The 14,586-nt window shown below is 41.6% G+C and overlaps 1 protein-coding gene across 2 annotated transcripts in view; it reads right to left on the bottom strand.

Annotated features, from left to right (window-relative positions):
• Positions 1 to 20: 20 nt before the first annotated feature.
• Positions 21 to 14,586, bottom strand: part of ZFYVE9 (zinc finger FYVE-type containing 9) — a 118,913-nt gene continuing 104,347 nt past the window's right edge. For both annotated transcript variants that reach the window (XM_087865873.1, XM_045799543.2), the window contains 6 exons: positions 12,294 to 12,444; positions 9,960 to 10,040; positions 7,628 to 7,790; positions 3,803 to 3,908; positions 1,704 to 1,880; positions 21 to 305 (listed from right to left, as the gene is read on the bottom strand). In XM_087865873.1, coding sequence (XP_087721999.1) covers positions 144 to 305; positions 1,704 to 1,880; positions 3,803 to 3,908; positions 7,628 to 7,790; positions 9,960 to 10,040; positions 12,294 to 12,444 — 840 coding nt within the window. In that variant the 3' untranslated portion in view covers positions 21 to 143. The remainder of the gene's footprint in view (positions 306 to 1,703; positions 1,881 to 3,802; positions 3,909 to 7,627; positions 7,791 to 9,959; positions 10,041 to 12,293; positions 12,445 to 14,586) is intronic.

Raw genomic sequence — 14,586 nt, 5'->3', positions numbered from 1 at the left:
CTGCCCCCAAACCCCCACTCCCACCCACCCCCCATTTAATAGTGTTAACAAAAGCTTAATCTTCCAGTTCTAAAGTGCAAATGATTTGGGTATGACTGCTGTTGCAACAGGTCTGAACGGAAAAACAATGAAGTCCTCTCTGTCTATGCGATGTTTTCCAGAATATAAAAGATGAGTTCCATGACGATGGGGCCCTCACTGAGCTGGCAGGCCCCTCCATGGATCACTGGCACCAAAGCGCTGTCCAGATCGTTCATGTACTGCGAGGGAAGGGGCTGGCCATTGCTCCCTGCTTGATAGCCAACCTACGGCACAGAGAAGGGGACGACAGGTTACTGGACAGAGAGGGCCAAGGAGGCTGAGCTGGAAAGGAAATGTCCTTGGCCACGGGTTAGACACATAGCCGTGAACACAAGGTTCTCCTTCTCTTCCCTGAACTGTCATTTATTATCATCCTGTCATGTATTCATCCTGACTCTGGCACTTGGTAGCTGTGAGACCTAGGCTAAGACACTTAACCTGTTAAGGCCTTAGTTTCCCAGGAAACGGTGGGGGGTGAGGGGCAGCACAGAGAGGTATGGAACGTCAGAAACAATACCTAAACCTTTGGTTGTGGAAAATAAGATGAGAAATATACTTGGTACAACTCCCTAACAGCAGGAACTGAACATCTGTTCTTCCATCCATCCATCCATCCATCCATCCACAAGCCATTTTCTGAGCACCTACACACACATGGATTCAAAGGTGAATGTAACAGGGCCCCTGCCCTCAAGAGGCTCACACATTTAGCAGAAAAATGCTTGTTATTTAATTGTTTTATGTAAGGCAATTCTCTAACCAGGTTATCAGTATCATTCGAGAAAGGACCAGGAGACCTCATTTGTATTACCCTGATATGCTTATTAGTACTGCATTGGTCAAGAGCTTAATCAGAAAATAAATACGTTGACTGATGACTAGGCAGGAGGTGGAGTCCAATCATAACCTTTCATATTTTCCCTGATAGTGACACAACTCTGCATTAAAGCATGAGCAGTGGGACATGTCACAGGGATCCAAAATCCAAAAAAATAGAGATCAGACCACAAGGCCACAGGAGAGAGACACTGGGACAAGGATTGGAGCGGGGCGGGGGGGACTGTTACTACAACAGCTTACAAAAATATTAAGACAGGAAGGGAAGCCTGGCCACAGGAGACCCAAGCTGACAGGAAAACTAGTGGGGAAATAGATCAAGTCCTCATCCACGGACTAGCACTGAAATGCTGACAAGAAAAACCTTAAGGACTGAGAGGTGCAGAGGCCCGTCAGAAGAAGCCTGCTGCAGCTGGATTAAGAAAACAGCAGACGGGACAGCTTGGGACCTGCTGGCTCAGGGCAACAGAATGATTCCTGAAGGGTGGAACTGGGGAGTCTCAAAGAAGAGCACTGAAGCCCTTCACACAGGGGTGGCAGGTCCTCAAACACTTCCCCTCCTTACCCCACACTCAAAACAGTCCTGGGAAGACATTCAGGTGAGGAAGCCAAGGTTCAAACAGTTCAGAGAGTCTCACCAACCAGCACATCTGGGTACATGACTAACACAGGGAAGGCCAGAAGACCCAGAGAACTAAGTTCTCTAGGTTGATGCAGGAACACTCACATGCCAAAAAAGCTGCTCAAGCCCAGCTTCCAAGGCTACCTCCTAAGACTCTTCTTACCTGGTCTGAGTCAAGTGTCACACGTAGTCCTAGTTTAGTCATTCCATCTTCCTTCAGAAGCTTAAGGTGGGGACAGAGAGCAAGGCAAAAAGCCTTGGCAACGTGCTCAGTCAATCGGCTATGATCTGCAGGATCACTCAGGCAACTGTGCTGGTCATCGTTTTCTAGAAAAAACACCTGTTCCCCAAATAGAAGAGACTTTTAGCCTTGTGCCCAGATGTGCGGAAAAACAAGTGCATGAGCCCACTGTGTATGAGCACCCTGACCCCTAAGATGTGCAGGAAGACCTGACCTGCCTATCTCCCTGGTCTCAGCCCCCGTCATAAGGGTATGTTCTACGGAGAACTAGAAAAGGCATTATTTCTAAAAGGTAATCCTTTTATGTGGACAATCTTCTGCGGGAATCATCTTGGAATCTAAAAGAACAGCTCTTATGGATTATGTGACCCAACCCCTTCATGTTACAGATCACTCAGAGAAGAGAAGTGACTTGCTCAAGTGCACAGAAGTCCTTAGAGGCAAGACCAATCCAAGAATCTAAGTCTTCTGCCTCTCATCACAAGAGTTTTCTTCTCACAAGACTGTGCCACTGCTGAGGCCAGAACCGTGTTAGTGTCCTTACAGCAAGCTGAACAGTGCACTAGACAGAATCAGAAGCACAGTGAGTCCTAGTCCCAGAGAGGAGGGTCACAAGCGAGTCCTTTGACTTCTTAATGCCCAACTACGCCTTTGTAAAACAGAAAGCCCCTGGCTTCCCTGGTTATTGTAAATGATATAAAAGCATAATACAGAAGATACAGATATGCGAATACACAATGCTTATATACACCACCCCCTGGCTTACTGCTAGGGGGCTTACGCTAAAAGTACTACAAAGGGGGCAGCCCGGAAGCCCCGTGCACCAGTGAGAATAGCACCATGAAATGATGAGCAGAGCTCCGAAGTGGGCATCAGAAGTCATCTGGCCCCTGCTCTGCCAGGCCTCTGCTCCTGTTTTCTCATTATTTAAATGAGATGGGTCACACTGCTACCTCACTGGATTACTGGGGAGCAAAAGGGAGGGAGAAGAGGTCAAACTACTAGTAAGTGGTAACGAGTTTCACATGGTCCAGACTCTGTACTACTTGGAGTGTGTGGAAGGGATAATCATTACAAAGCAAGCTGCTGAGACCACTGAGCTGCATATGAAAACACTGAGCCTGGTGGTATGCAGAAGTTACTTGGAACAACAGCTTGAGAAATGCAGAACCAGGTTCTAGTCTCTTGCTCTCATGAACCAGCTGCGTGAACTTGGGTAAAGCATCAAACTTCTCTTAGCCTGAGCTACCCTGTGTATAAAATGGGAAAGCTAGAAGTCACAGAATTTTTTTTGAAAAAAATTAAGACTTTTAAGACTGCAAGGAATTCTAGAAGTCTTATAATGTTTTGTTTTATGGAGGAGTATAACTCAGGTTCAACAGAAATTAAGAGACCTACAACCTACCTGTTTATTCTCAGAGAATAAACTTCCTGATCTGAGATGAACACACGTACGGGGCCCTGCCCTGCTCCTCTCACTCCCAGGTTAGCCTCTCGTACAGCTTTCAGGTGAGGGAATGAACGTATAGTGGAAAAGAGCTTGGGAGTTGGCAGGATCTGGGTTTGAAGCAGAACTTTGCCATTTCTTATTTGCCTTGTAATCCTGGACAAGTTACTGAGTCTCTGAGCTTTAGTTTTTTTATTGGTGAAATAAGCCTATTTTTTTAAAGACTGTGTTATGTAAGATACTTCTAACTGTGAGTACATAGAACTCGCCCAGCATTCTGATGAACACAGCAAAGATGGTATATACTATTCAGAGAAGCATCCTTCTTGAATTCTAATGCAAACAAATCTCTAAAAGCTCGTTCATAAAAAGGAAGAGAAATCAGACTGCTACAGGCTGTACTTGGCGGCATTTCTTCCAGGCGAGCTAAGATAGACCAGAGGGACTGGAGTACCGAAGGTAAACAGAGACGTCTTCTATTCTTATCCTTCAGAATCAGTCCACAGTGTGTCTCTGAACCTTGCAAAAAGTTGTGCTCAAAGGGGACCAAGGATGCCAAGTTTCATTTCCTTACCTCTGTCCATCTGATGACTTTTCCATTTGCTTTATATTCTGATCCATGGAATATCTTCACACTTGTTATAGACTCCATGGACTTCCCATCTATAGGACTTACAACACTACAATAGAGGCAAAGGAAAGAGATGGAAGCAGCTCTCGAAGTCAGAAGAACCACTTCTCATATCAAGTCTTGCTACTAATTACACTGGGCACTTTGTTGAGCACATCTGAGCAACACATCACGGTACGAAGACACTGCCCAAAAATGTACATGAATAGAGCCCTCATGGGGGGGCCTGTGCACTGAAATAATCAAAGAGCACATATAAAAAAGGAGCCATGATTCCAGGAGTTGGTTCTTTCAATTTAAAAATCTATCTACTCAAACCTACTCTCTTCTCCCAGCATTCCTTCCCAAATTTAGTGAGTGCATGGCCACCCATCCAATCTCGTCCTCCCCTCTGCTGTTACACACTCTGCTTCTGACCATGACAACACTGACACGTTTGCACGTCTGCCTCACAATGAACTTCTTAAGGGGAGGGAATATGATACACTCACCTCTGTAGGCTGTGTTCCCAGTTCTGACACACTGCTTGGAATGTAGGCGTTTAATAAATATTTATTGATTAAAAGAATTATTTGACCAAGTACATAAATGAAAACACTGTTGGTGTGAGCTCATGAACAAGTATTTATATTATTATTACAACAAATTCCCTTTAGTGCTAAATTATCACTCCTAGGTTCCTGAACAGAAAGGCTCTTTATAGTCCTTTCCTCTCCAAAATAAAGCAACTGTAAATAGGTAGAGATTCACATTCATTTCGATGAGGATTCAAAATAACTGTCACAAAGATTCCAAACTCTTCCTAACAGTTTCCAAACCTGTTTATGTTTTTTAATCCCTGTGTAAAAAGATCAAATTGAACTTGAACTTCAATATCAAGGATTCATTTCATTCACCTGAATTAAAGTTATTTAAACAACACTGAATTTAACTTCTAACTCATGAAACAACGGTATCGAAAAAGGGCACTCTTGGGGCACCTGGGTGGCGCGGTGCGTTTAGCGTCAGACTCTTGGCTTCAGCTCAGGTCGTGATCTTGTAGTTGTGAGATCAAGCCCCACGTTGGGCGCTGTGCTTAGTGCAGAGTCTGCTTCAGATTCTCCCTCTTCCCCCTCCCCTCCCCCTCCCCACTCACATGCTCTCACTCTCTCTCTCCCTAAAATAATCTTTTTAAAAAGGGGGGGGCACTCTTAGTTGATTAGAGTATTTTGAGAGAGGATATCCAGACACTGAGGAACAAGCTGGAAAAGATTCATTTTACACACTACACACTAAACTCCTGAATTTGAGAGTCTTCCCTAACTAGTTCTTGTCCTGTTTTCTGAGATGCTGCCATTGGCACTTGCTGTAGGAAGGGGCAACCTGCTTGTTATTAGTTACGGATACCTTATAGCATCAGATTTGCAGCAATTTTTTGGTCCTAATAACCATGTTCATTTCCAACTATATTAGGGAATTCACCACAAATTGATTTTGAAATTAAAATTTCCAGTGAAGCATGGGAAAGGGCTATTTGTAAAATAGGCAAATGTACTCATTGATTTAGAAACTGCTTTTGTTCAAAAGCTCAGAAGATTTTTAAAAAATCTGGTGTGCCGTGTTGTCAATGCCCTCTGTTTGCCTTGTTCCTGCTATTCCCTCAGACTGGAACGCCCACTCTGCCACAACTGTGTGGCAAATACCAGCTCCTCTCACCAGATTGAGCTCCATCAGCGTCCATTTCTCTATGAAGGTCCTTGAGTACCGCCCCAGTACCTCTACCAAGCTTCCTCTTTTCTTTCTTATCTTCACTGTATCTTAAGAGAGTTTTCTATGAGCATCTTCCATACTTGGGTGCACTTATTTATAACTATCTTCAAAACCAGACTGAACCACTTTTTCAGCAGGAGCTTGTGGAATTCGTTTTTGTATTTCCAGAGACCTACGCAGAGAATTATTATTGCCTGAAGGAAAAAGGGACGGACTGGATGGCAGAAAGCTTAATACAATGATGTATGATATGTTCATTCAATCAATCAATTTTTAAGCACCTATTCAGTGCCAGACAGTGTTTTAGGTGTTGGTGATACAGCAATAAATAAACCAGACAAAAATCCCTTCCCTTATGGAGTTTACATCCCAGGGGCAATATAATAAGTGAAAATATATTTTATGTTAGAGAATTATAAGTTCTCTTGAGAAATACAATGCAAGGAAGGGGGACGGGAAGTATTGGGAGTGGGAGAGAAGAAATGTGTATGGGAGGATTGTAATTTAGATAGGCCGGCCAAGGAAGGCTTTACTGAGAAAATGACATTCTAGAAAAAACTTGAAGGTGGTGAAGGAGGGACTCATTTGGCTATCTTGGCTATTGAGGGACAGAGTACAAGGGGAAAGAACAGCAAGCAAACGTCTGAGGGCAGAAGCAGAGTTGACATGCTCAGACAAGAAGGCAGGTGTTGGGGGCGCCTGGGTGGCACAGCGGTTAAGCGTCTGCCTTCGGCTCAGGGTGTGATCCCGGCGTTGTGGGATCGAGCCCCACATCAGGCTCCTCTGCTATGAGCCTGCTTCTTCCTCTCCCACTCCCCCTGCTTGTGTTCCCTCTCTCGCTGGCTGTCTCTATCTCTGTTGAATAAATAAATAAATAAAATCTTAAAAAAAAAAAAAAGGCAGGTGTTGCTTCTGTGAGGTAAGAGAGTAGGCGGATTATGTGAGGACACAGAAGTTGAAAAACACTTTGGCTTTTACCCTGAATCATACTGGAAGCCAGTGGTGAGTTCTGAGCAGAGAAGGGACATTGCTCTGTATTAGAAACAGATTAGGTTGGGGGGCAGGAGGAGTTGAAGACTAGAAACAAGCAAGCCAACTGAAAGGCTCCGGCAATAATCCAGACCAAATGATGGTGGCCTGAACCAGGATGGTGGCCAGAGAGGTAGTATGATTCTGGATACATGTTGAAGTAAAATATAACTGGATATACAAAATATATGCTAGAAAGTGTAACAGCACCAGGATTTACCATAGGAGTAGGTGTAGGGTGTGAGAGAAAAAGAAGTGTCAAAGATGACCAAAGTTTTGGCTTGAGCCCTCAGAGTAGAGCTGCCATATACTGGGAAAGAGTTTAGGACTTGAAGCCCAAGGAGGTGGTTTTAAGTCCTAGCTCTGCCACTTCCTGGCTCTGCGGAGTCACTGAGCCTTTAGGTGCTTGTTTACTCATCTATAACATGGCAAAAACAACACTAGTTATCTCAAATGAAACAATGTTAGCAAAAGGGCTTTCTTTATAAAACCATAAACAGCTTAGGTTATTAACTATTATGTCGATAACTTTAGAGGATTGTTTTGTTTCATCAACTCCTTCCCCCCACACTTCTTCAAAAATATGCAGAGAAACTCCTTCAGAAATTAAGCCAACATGCTAGAAATTTAAAATTTTATGTTAAATATCTGAAGCTGGGGCGCCTGGGTGGCTCAGCCGTTAAGCGTCCACCTTCGGCTCAGTCATGATCCCAGGGTCCTGGGATTGAGCCCCGCATCAGGCTCCCCGCTCTGTGGGAAGCCTGCTTCTCCCTCTCCCACTCTTGCTTGTGTTCCCTCTCTCGCTGTGTCTGTCAAATAAATAAATAAAATCTTATATATATATATATAAATATATAAATCTCTCTCTCTCTCTCTCTGAAGCAGTCCTTTCTCTTTGGGCTTTCAGTAAAGTTATAAACACCAGCGTAGACAAAACCCAGGGCCCAGCTCCTAACTAACTGCGCCAGAGGGCAAGTCCTCTGCCTTTACCCCTTGTTGACGTTCTTGTCATCATCCACCCACTGGATGTAGATGTGCTCCTGGGGATCCTCGGCGTCCGCCTTGCCGCAGGTGATGGTGAAGTCCTTCATGTCTCGCAGTGCCTGCCTCAAGGCATCCATGTTCTCCGCGGTGATCTGGACCATAACGCCATCTGAGAATCAGCACCAAGATAATACAGATGGAAAGAACGCAAGGCCAGGGAGGGGGCAGATCAATCAGGGTACCTAGCAAATCCCTTTAGGATTAAATGTAAAATTCCGCTCTGCTCTCTAAAGCTGACAGACATAGGAGGTTTTGTTCTTTAAGCTGAACCTCTTACTTTTGAAAGTGCTATGAGGAGCAGACACCAAGATGGCTCCTGCTTAAAACACTCGCCTGTTGATTTCACTTCAGACACACTGAATTGCTCCTAAGACCACCCAGAGGAAAACTTACACACAGTCACATCCCTCTTCTGGACTGCTAGAATGGCTTTCACTCTTGCATTTATCATACTCTATTCATATTTATGTGTTTGCACCTTACTATGACTGCCCAGCATAGAGTGAATTCCCGTAAATGTTAGTTAAATAAGTCACTGAGTAAACAACAGTAGAAGGGATAAATCCATTCATTGGCTAGCATGGCTAGCAATAAGGCAAACCTACCACATGTGTTTCACATGAGCTACACTGTAGCCAACGCACTGCAACTATTTTTGGCCTGCTATCTACCCAAGTCAAAGGCAACCCTGAAATTCACCATGAAAGTTGTCATGTGTTTGTTGACGTGAAAGTTGTCACGTGTTTACCCTCCTTCATTGACACAAAATTTCTTTCTCTTTTTTTTTTTTTAAGATTTCATTTATTTATTTGACAGAGAGAGACAGCCAGCAAGAGAGGGAACACAAGCAGGGGGAGTGGGAGAGGAAGAAGCAGGCTCCGAGCGGAGAAGCCTGATGCGGGGCTTGATCCCAGAACGCTGGGATCACGCCCTGAGTTGAAGGCAGACGCTTAACAACTGTGCCACCTAGGCGCCCCAAAAATTTCGTCAACTAAAATAATTTTATAAAAGCGTCAATAAAAATTTCATAAACAGGCAGCCAACTGTTCAACTCACAGTGAAATATAAGACCTAAGAAATTCCCAAAGACAGAGATATAACTTTTAAACACAATACTTTGCATTTTTAAGGATCTGTATCAATTCAAATGATCATTTCCACTACATTTAAAGCGTGTTTTTTTAATGATTTTGTCAAGACACAATTTCAAATGTAGTCAATACTTGATCACAGAGGCATTAAATAGTCACTTAAGACCAATGACTGTTTAACTTCTAGATTTCCTAACAATTTCTTAATAGCATTCTTCCGCTTTATAGTCAAAGTTGTGAAATTTAGTTGTAAAATATTAATGTACTTTGCTCTTTACTAGTTGTTTTATTAAGCTTACCAAAAAGGAGGTCAAAGCCAGTACCTATTAACATAGGTAAGACCGTCTCTGTACTTCCATTAACACACTAGGCTCCAGCCCCAGGAAGGACTGCTTTCAGACAGGGTACTGAAGTAAGCTACTGCGGAAATGAAAACCTGTCAGCATGTGCGGCAGACTGTACTTTCCAAAGGTCACCACAATATCTCCTGTCTCACATGCTTTCTCACAATGCTACCTTCCCATTTCCCCATTAAGAAGTGGAGTCTAATTCCTCTCCTCTTGAACCTGGGAAGGCTTATGACTACTCCCAACACTACACTATGGTAGAAGTGACATCGTGTGACTTTCGAGACTGGGTCATAAGAAGCAACATGGCTTCTGCCTTTTGCGAGAACACATGTGCCTGGAATAAGAAGTCCAGCTACCCCAAGGCCACCATGGCATACGAAGAAGTCAAAGTGTGAGTACTTCAGTCACCCATCCTAGTCTTTAAATCAACCCAGGCCAGGACCCAGACATGTGAGTGAACGAACCTTCAGATAATTTGAACGCCCAGCTATCAAGTCATCTCAACTGAGGCCCTGGACATCACTGAGCAGAGTCAAGCCATCCCTGTACTACTATGCTATTAAATACATAATAGGAGTCAGAAGTCTACTATAGAAGTGTCATGGTTTCACTTAACATCCATTGCTTTTTATTTTTTAAACTTTTATCATCATCATCATCATCATCATCATCATTCATGTACGCTCTAAGCCCAACATGGGGCTTCAACTTAGGACCCTGAGATCGAGTCGCATGTTCTACTGACTGAGCCAGCCAGGCACTCCAACATTCCTTGCTTTTTTAATTGTATAATTAGGACTGAACTAATACACATGCAGTACATAACTTATTCTTTACCTTCCACAATACTGGACTTGGCAAGATATCCAGAAGAAGATTTCAGAGCACCACTGAACACAAAGAAACTGGCACCAGTCACTAAAACAGAATAGAAATAGTTCAGTGTAGATCCGAAGATATAAACTGAGAACAATAATGAAATATTTGATAGTTAGTTGGTAACTCCAACCATCATCATACAGAAAACAAAAAACATCAACTCTATACACCACTATCTACAAGTAACCAATAATTCTGATGCTTATGATAGCTTTGGGAATGAAGTTTTAAGACACACTCCCTCATTTTGTTTTCCTCTACCTCCAATCAAGAATTAAAGAATCTTACAAGCAAAGAAATCTTAGTGGTCAAGTCTAGGGCTTGGCAAACTACAACCTGTTTGGCCCGCAGCCTGTGTTTGTAAATAAAATTTCATCGGAACACAGTCATGTCCACTCATTTACATACCGTCTGTGGCAATTTTCGAAGTAAGCCGGAGTTGAGTAACTGGCGACAAAGATCACAGGCCTGCAATGCCTAAAATATTTATCACCCAGCCATTCACAGAAAAAGTCTGATCCCTGATCTAATAATTTTTTTTAGATAAAATATATTTTGAAGATGGAGTTATGATTAGCATTTTATTGACCTAGTGCAGTTCTTTAAAAAAAAAAAAAACCTATTTAAAAGACAAATATCTGTTACCATTATGTCTTCATAAAAGAAAGGACATTTAATCCCATTTAGCTTTAAGAAAATTTCACTAATGCTCCTCCACATCTTTTCTTTTCTTTCTTTTTTTTTTTTTAAAGTAATCTCCACACCCAACATGGGCCTTGAATTTACAACCCGGACATCAACAGTTGCATGCTCCATCAACTGAGCCAGCCAGGAACCCCTATGCTCCTCCATATCTTCTACTGGTCTAAGTAATCCAACTTCCTGCCCATTGGCCCTGCAATATCTCTAACAGGTGGACATCCAGCCTTTCTCAAAGACTCCTAGTGGCAAGGAGCCCACAATGGCACAAGGCAGCCCATTCTACTTCTGGATAACTCTTGGCCTTACAGAATGTGCTCTCAAATTCAGTCCAGATCTAGAGTCCTGTAACTTTCACCCAAAGTGCTGGTTTTGGCCTTTTGTAGCTATAGAGAGTAAACTGAATCTTATTTCCACATAGTAGAAAACCTTAAAAATAGAGATAGCTATTTTTCACCCTCTTCTGATCTAGACTTTTCCAGATTAAACATGTAAGCTTCATTCAAAAGGTCTTCTTTTGACCTCATTTCCAAATTTTTCACAGGCCTTGAATCATCCTCTAAAGAACCTCCAGTTTTAGACATGGATATCATCAATTACATTAATGATATCCAGAACTTAATTCAAATAGTCTAGGTATCATTTGACTAACAGCATTGTGGACTTATCACCTACCTTATTTTGGATATCATATTGAATATACATGTGACAAAGACCTTTTATACCTTTACTAAACAACCAATTCAAAAAATATATCGAAGACAGTGACCTATGTCACTGTCACCCAGACAACTGTTTCATAAAGCATACTAGAGAAAGTGAGTTATGGGAGATACTCTGAGGAAAAACAAGATTCATAGTCAAATAAATTTGGGAAGGGCCAGGCACTATCTTCCTTTTAGAAAATTATAATATGCATCAGCCTGTTAAAGGCTCTGAAAAGTCCTGTAGTAAAGAAATCTGTTTAAACTTGTTTAATCCAGGATTTCTCAGTTTAATGTATTATGCAAGACTGTCACTTATGTATTTTTTAAAACCATGGAACCTGATAAGACACCTTAAGAAATGCCACCATAAGCAATGCTTCTTAAATTTCAATACGCATTTGAACACAGAACCTTGCTAAAAAAACAAATTCTAATTTAGCAAATCTGGGGTACAGACGCTTCATTTCTAACAATCTCCTAAGTGATGAGGCCACATTATAAGTACCACTGAACCAAGAAGCCTTCTCTCAGACTCCAGTTAACCTATTAACATTCTTTGGAAATGGTTATTCAACAAGCTTAAAATCTACCTAAGCATATTCTCACTACGGGGCCTAGTGTCCTACCTTCAAATATCAACCCTGGCCCTGCCAATATCCTGAGGCAGTATTTTCAAAATGTTCCCTTTATTAGTAGAGATCCCATTTACGACTCTGAGTCTATCTACTTGGGGAGTCAATGTAATCTTGGAGAATAAGCTTGGAAAGGTTAATTTCATCAAATTGTTTATGGCCACCTAGCTTGAAAGTGAGAGTTATGGGGCTAAGATATCCAACTTTCCAAGTCCAGTACAATTCTTAGCGTGTCAATCAGCTCCAATACTCACCCTTTCTGGGCTGATTGTGAATACTGATAGCTTGGGTCTGATAGTTTCCGTCATCATTCTGTACACACACAAGATGCGAGTCTGCCTTCTCATTGAAGCAGGCACCTCCTGCCAGAACATGTTCATTGGACTTGTTCATGGCTTTCATCATCTGCAATCAAAGAAAAGGGTTAACTTTCTTATTCTGACAAAAATGGTTTTGTGGGGTTTTTTTTGTTTTTTGTTTTTGGTCTGGCACAGTACAACTCCTTTATCTCAAAGACAAAAAACAATAGTGAAAACTCAGTCACCACTGAGGGGAAAAAAATCAACATATATAAAAATTCCCTGTATAGTTTATAGGTGATTTGTATTATAACCTAAGTAAGCACATGACATATTTTACATTCATCTTTTTGGTATTTTCGTTGCTGCACTGAATTCAAGTTAACATTAGTTTAGCTAATTATAGTAATTTCCCCTACCCACTGGATTCTCCGAGGATACATACACTGAAATTCTAAGTCAAAAGAATGTTCCATATGTAAGTGCATCTGCCCTCTTTTCCCATATACACACAAAGGAGTGTTTTCCTCTAGAAATATATAAACTCCATTGCTTCTTAGTTTTACTAACTTAAGTTTGAAATCATCAGTGAAATCACTAATATGTTGCTTTGTTCTTTTTTTCCTTCAAGTTCTTATTTAAATTCCAGTGAGTTAACATATAATGTAATATTAGTTTCAGGAGAACTTATACTTACATACAACACCCAGTGCACATCACAATGCCCTCCTTAATACCCATCACCCATTTAACCCATTCCCCTGCCACCCTCTCCTCCAGCAACCCTCGGTTTGTTCTCTATAGTTAAGAGTCTGTCTCTTTTTTTCCCCCTATATTCACCTGTTTCATTTCTTAAATTCCACATGAGTGAAACCATATGGTATTTGTCTTCCTCTGACTGACTTATTTCACTTAGAACAATACACTCTAGCTCCATCCACATCGTTGCAAATGGCAAGATTTTTTTGATGGCTGAGTAATATTCCATTGTGTATATATATACCACATCTTCTTTATCCATTCATCAGTCGATGGACATTTGGGCTCTTACCATAGTTTGGCTATTGTTGATAGTTCTGTAAACAGTGGGGTGCATGTGCCCCTTTGAATCAGTAACTTTGTATCCTCTGGGTAAATACTTTGTAGTGCAACTGCTGGGTTGTAGGGTAGTTTTATTTTCAACTTTTTGAGGACCCTCCATACTGTTCTCCAGAGTGGCTGCACCAGTTTGCATTCTCACCAGCAGTGTAGGAGGGCTCCCGTTTCTCTACATCTTTGCCAACATCTGTTGTATCCTGTGTTGTTAATTTGAGCCATTCTGACAGATGTGAAGTGGTATCTCATTGAGTTTTAATTTGTATTTCCCTGATGACGAGTGATGTTAAGCATCCTTTCATGTGTCTGTTAGCCATTTGGATGTCTTTGGAAAAATGTATGTTCGTGTCTTTTGCCCATTTCTTAACTGGATTACTTGTTTTTGTGTGTGTTGGGTTTGGTAAGTTCATTATAGATTTTGGATACTAACTCTATCAGATATGTCATTTGCAAATATCTTCTCCCATCCCAAAGGTTGCCTTTTAGGTTTGTTGATTATTTCCTTTGCTGTGCAGAAGGTTTTTATCTTGATGATGTCCTAATAGTTCACTTTTGCTTTTGTTTCTCCGGCCTCTGGAAACTTATCCAGTAAGAAGTTGCTATGGCCGATGTCAAAGAACTTGCTGCCTGTGTTCTCCTCTAGGATTTTGATGGTTTCCTGTCTCACATTTAGGTCGTTCATCAATTTTGAATTTATATTTGTGTATGGTATAAGAAAGTGGTCCAGTTTCATTCTTCTGCATGTTTGTGTCCAGTTTTCACAGCACCATTTGTTGAAGAGATGGTCTTTTTTCCATTGCTAGTATCTTCAATGGGGAAAAGCTGGCAGCTTTTCCTTTGTGATCAAGAATAAGAGAGGGATGGCCACACTCACCACTGTTATTTAACACAGTACTGGAAGTTCTAGACTCAGCAATCAGACAACAAAAAGAAATAAAAGGCATCCAAATTGGCAAGGAAGAAGTCAAACTTTCATTATTTTCAGATGACATGATACTCTATGTAAAAAGCCTGAAAGACTCCACCAAAAAATTGCTAGAACTGATAAATGAATTCAGCGAAGTTGCTATAAAATCGATGTACAGAAATCTGTTACATTTCTACACACCAATAATGCAGCAGATGAAGAAATCAAGGCATCGATCCCATTTAC

Source organism: Ursus americanus, chromosome 12 (assembly GCF_024610735.1).
Source record: "Ursus americanus isolate L20-20 chromosome 12, mUrsAme1.1.p, whole genome shotgun sequence".
NCBI classification, from domain to species: domain Eukaryota; kingdom Metazoa; phylum Chordata; class Mammalia; order Carnivora; family Ursidae; genus Ursus; species Ursus americanus.
This window is presented reverse-complemented; position numbering and strand designations above follow the sequence as displayed.